The 4,154-nt window shown below is 30.5% G+C and overlaps 1 protein-coding gene across 1 annotated transcript; it reads right to left on the bottom strand.

Annotated features, from left to right (window-relative positions):
- Nucleotides 1-373: 373 nt before the first annotated feature.
- LOC110038376 (transcription elongation factor 1 homolog) lies at nucleotides 374-2,178 on the bottom strand. Its single transcript, XM_020743194.1, has 5 exons — nucleotides 2,043-2,178; nucleotides 1,096-1,246; nucleotides 931-1,001; nucleotides 686-707; nucleotides 374-591 (listed from the first exon to the last, which is right to left on the bottom strand). The coding sequence occupies exons 2-5, from the start codon at nucleotides 1,206-1,208 to the stop codon at nucleotides 531-533; spliced, it is 267 nt and encodes an 88-aa protein (XP_020598853.1). The 5' UTR covers nucleotides 1,209-1,246; nucleotides 2,043-2,178; the 3' UTR covers nucleotides 374-530.
- Nucleotides 2,179-4,154: the final 1,976 nt, after the last annotated feature.

The raw sequence follows: 4,154 nt of genomic DNA, 5'->3' as shown, positions 1-4,154 counted from the left end.
TATATTTTATTTTTTATATTTTTTTAATTAAAACAAAGGTGGTTAATGTTGAAAAATTAGGGCTTTCAATCTTAGGGGTGTTATCTGACTTTACAAAAATTAGGACACACTCCTACGCACATGAAGAGTAAGCCCTCCAAATTTCATGTTATGGTTTTGTCTCTTTACGAGTTTTCAACGTAAAAACTTATGATGACTCTATTAATTGTTTTTTTAGGGTGTGCGTTGAATTCTAGTGCATCACTAAGACGATAATCCACTACTCTACCGCTGCGAATTTTTTAGCACACATCTATACGTAAAATATCATAATGCAATCTTAGAACACAATATTACAAAAAAAAATAATAATAACCTCAAATATTTTTGTCGCATAAAATTTCAGGTAAAAATCAATATTCTAATTAATAGTGAAAGTCACCACTGCATAATAAGCCCAAAGATAGAATTTGAATCCTCTACAGTTATCAACAAAGTTTTAGACCACGTCCTTGAATTTGTGGAATAATATCAGTACAAAATTCAAAAAATCAATTATCCTCATCTTCATTGTTGTTAACCCGTTCACATTCATCTATCCACTCCGAGTATCTGTAACACAAATGATCAATATTTGATTAAAAAAATAGATTACATAAATATATGAGACTGGTATCATCTATTTGAGAATATAACTAGAACTCACACGTCAATCGGCTCAGTCAGCCCTGTAAAATGAAAGAATATCTAAGGTTAGTCAACCAATTTATATTCAGCAAAAAAATTCAAAGTAGATTTGATTCAGCCTTCAGTTTACAGACCAAAAGATGAACTATAAAAATTAGCAAATAATCAATCTGAACTATAAAGGTTGTATTAAAAAAGGACTATAAAGATCATGTTCATTTGATGTAATTAATATTTATCCATCATTAATCGTAATAATCATACCATGAGCAGAAGTGTTAAATTCTGCCATGCAAATGCCACACGTGGCTTCAGCAACAAAATTCTTCCTGTCTCTACAAGATAATATATATTCAGGTCATAATAGTAAAATCATGGAATATTGCAGGATGAGAAAAAAGGCATGTATATGTATATATATATATTTACATGATACATTCAACACTATTGCTATGGTTGCAGAATGGACAACAGAACGCAGTTTCAAGCTTTGGCATCTTCTTTTTCGGAGGAGGCTTTGCCCTTGATTTTCTTTTCCCCATTAATCAACTTCAAAAGTTTTCCTTCCAATTTGGTATTACTGCCAAAGAAACACATTTGACAATTAAAAGCTATTCTGCATTTCTTAAAATTGAAGTTAAATTATAACGATAAAATGAAAAAATCATAAAAAGACGCATGAAAATGCATATTATCATAATAGTAATCAATTGCGTACAAAACAATTAGTCATAAGCAATGGTTCAACAAACTAATAACTGATTCATGATTCAGTTTGCAAAAAAAAAAAAATAGTAATAATAATAAATTAAAATTGGCGTCTACTGATCCGTCCAAATCATGCAAAGTTTATCACAAGTGAAAATGCAAAAACATCAATAAGAAATAAATACCCCTGAAAAAATCATCAATTGTAAATGCAAAAACATTAATAAGAAATAAATTCCTTTAATATCATGTACAAATTATAAATTAAAATCATGCTCCAAACAAGAAAAAAATTTAATTAAAATACATTTTTAACGAAAAAGAAAGTAATAAATTACAAATATCTATTCGATGTAAAACCTAATTTGAAGTTCAGCAATTGCATGGGTTTCAAAAGATTTGCAAAACACGAATGAAATCGCATAGAGGAAGAAAAAGGAAAAATGAGAAGAACTCGTTCTAAACAATGCGCGCGCCTATGATTTATACACAAAACGAAAGATCCCATCAGCATTCTTATCTTGGCAAGAGATCAAGATTGTACAAACAAAGAACAACCATGAATGCAAAAATGAAAATGTTTTCAAAAGAAAAAAAAAAAGAACTAGAAATCAATAGAGACGTAAAATGGCGACAATTTTGGAGAAGGAAAAATGAGGATGGCTCACATTGGCCTGAGAATGTGGGAAGATAATGAATGCCACACACGTTGGAGAGGAGATGTGTTTATAGAGAAGAAAGAAAAACCGTTTAAGAATGCGCGGCTTTATGCAAATCAATCCATGAAAGAAATGAAATGGCATGCCTGGAATGAAGGTCGGATTTAAAATTTAGCAAAGATGGTTTAAATAATATCTTTACGGGTTGGAAATTATAAATTCTAAAAACATGAAATTTTAGCATATTATAATTATCACTATTAATTAAATAAATGTTATGAATACATTTGCATCTGGAAGGTTTTAGAAAAAAATAATCAATCAAATTTTATCCCAACAACGAATTTTGTATTATAGTATTGTTTTATAGTAATTAGCAAATTTACAGAGAAAGAATCACGTTTTATTAAATAAATTAATTGTACCAATTCGGTTTAACGTAGCAACAAGATTTTGTAAAAATTATACTAATAAAGGCCATGTTTCATCTATAACAAGTGCGGTTCATATACTTATGTAGTCCTAAAAATAATTATTTCCTTTAAGTATGTTATATCTACATATTGCCAGATACACTTTTACTATCTGTTCAACTTATGAGCAATTTAATATGCTTTTACCCGTCATATTAACTATAAGAAATGCAGTAATTGAAGTAATTCGCTTTCCTTAGTCACACATAAATGTAACTTATCCGAACAGGAACAGGGTGCCGAACGATGATCCATTCATCCTCCCGCATCTATCCTAAACACTTTCATAATCCACTAATTTTATATTACATGGAGCAATGCAACATTATTCCAAATACTTATAAAAACATTTGAATTTTATAAATCCTTTTGCAGAAATTAATGCATTTACCTTCTTATCCTGATGAAAAAAATATGTATATTACATCGCATGCTTTAAACGTTTCAAGGAATTAATTTACATTCGATTTTTATTTGCAAGAATTATTTATTCATTTCATCCTTTATAATTTAAATATATGAGTGAGGTCATGTATATAAGGTAAAGTTGGCTCCTTGGATAATTATGAAATCAACGACCCTTATCATAGTAAGTAGTTTTTAGGCGACCAAGAAGTTGTCGCAAGTAGGCACCTAAAGACGATCATCGGGCATGGAGTCGAGGAAGTGTGGTGGGCCGATGGCACCTAAAGGTGATTGATCTAGGGCTGAGCGAACCCTAAAGTCGAGCCACTGCTACCCAAAGCATGGATGATTAACGCAGGTCGCACATATCAGACTATATGACAGATTGTCAGGGCTTGACAATTGATATTACAAGGACAACATCAAAACTATTGACTAGGCAACTCAAAGTAACTAGGGGCAGACGGTTCAGAAGTCCATAACCACACTCTAGATAGGGGCATAAAGGGTAAAACCCTTTACAAAGAAGTTGATTCTCAATTGCTACTTTTGAATGGTGGCATATTATTTGTATCCGAACTACATCCAGAGTCAAGGAAAATGCATTATTGTAAGTTTCCTACTTGATTAATATAATCAATTCTTGGTATTTAAATGGTCGATAAAATATAAAGCTAATAGTTTTTGCTGCCCACCCCCATCCTCGGAAATACTACTAGCCATTGCATTTTTCACATCTAGTTGCTATTGTCATTCTCGCTATCTAGCATCTAATTCCTTCATCCAACTCATGTCAAAAATATTAGTCACACCACTCGTTTATATGTATTTACATATTTTACACAAAATTATTTTTTTTCACTAATGTAAAATTGAAGTTTAGGCATTAGACATATAAATACATAAAATTGATTGATATATAAGTAATTATTCTTTTATATATAACTTTTTTATTCTATATCTATGTTTATTCATATAAATATGTTTAATCATAAAAATTAATTCAAGAAAAAAATTTGAAATTAGCGGGAGTTAAAATAATTGTAAGAACCATTGCAGTTAAAACCGCTGCAAAAAATATTAAAATAAAAAACCTTCCCCAATTATATTAGAATAACTGCTATAAGTCTTTCAAAATTAACAACTAGCTACGGTTAAAACCACGACAAATGAAACTAACAGCTGAAATCTTTGCAAAAGTCACCGCCGGTAAAAACCTTTCTCGACACTTTTAAAACAACTG

The sequence above is a fragment of the Phalaenopsis equestris genome, unplaced genomic scaffold (genome assembly GCF_001263595.1).
Source record: "Phalaenopsis equestris unplaced genomic scaffold, ASM126359v1 Scaffold232729, whole genome shotgun sequence".
NCBI lineage: Eukaryota > Viridiplantae > Streptophyta > Magnoliopsida > Asparagales > Orchidaceae > Phalaenopsis > Phalaenopsis equestris.
Note: the sequence above shows the minus strand (reverse complement) of the source record. Positions and strands in the feature narration are given on the sequence as shown.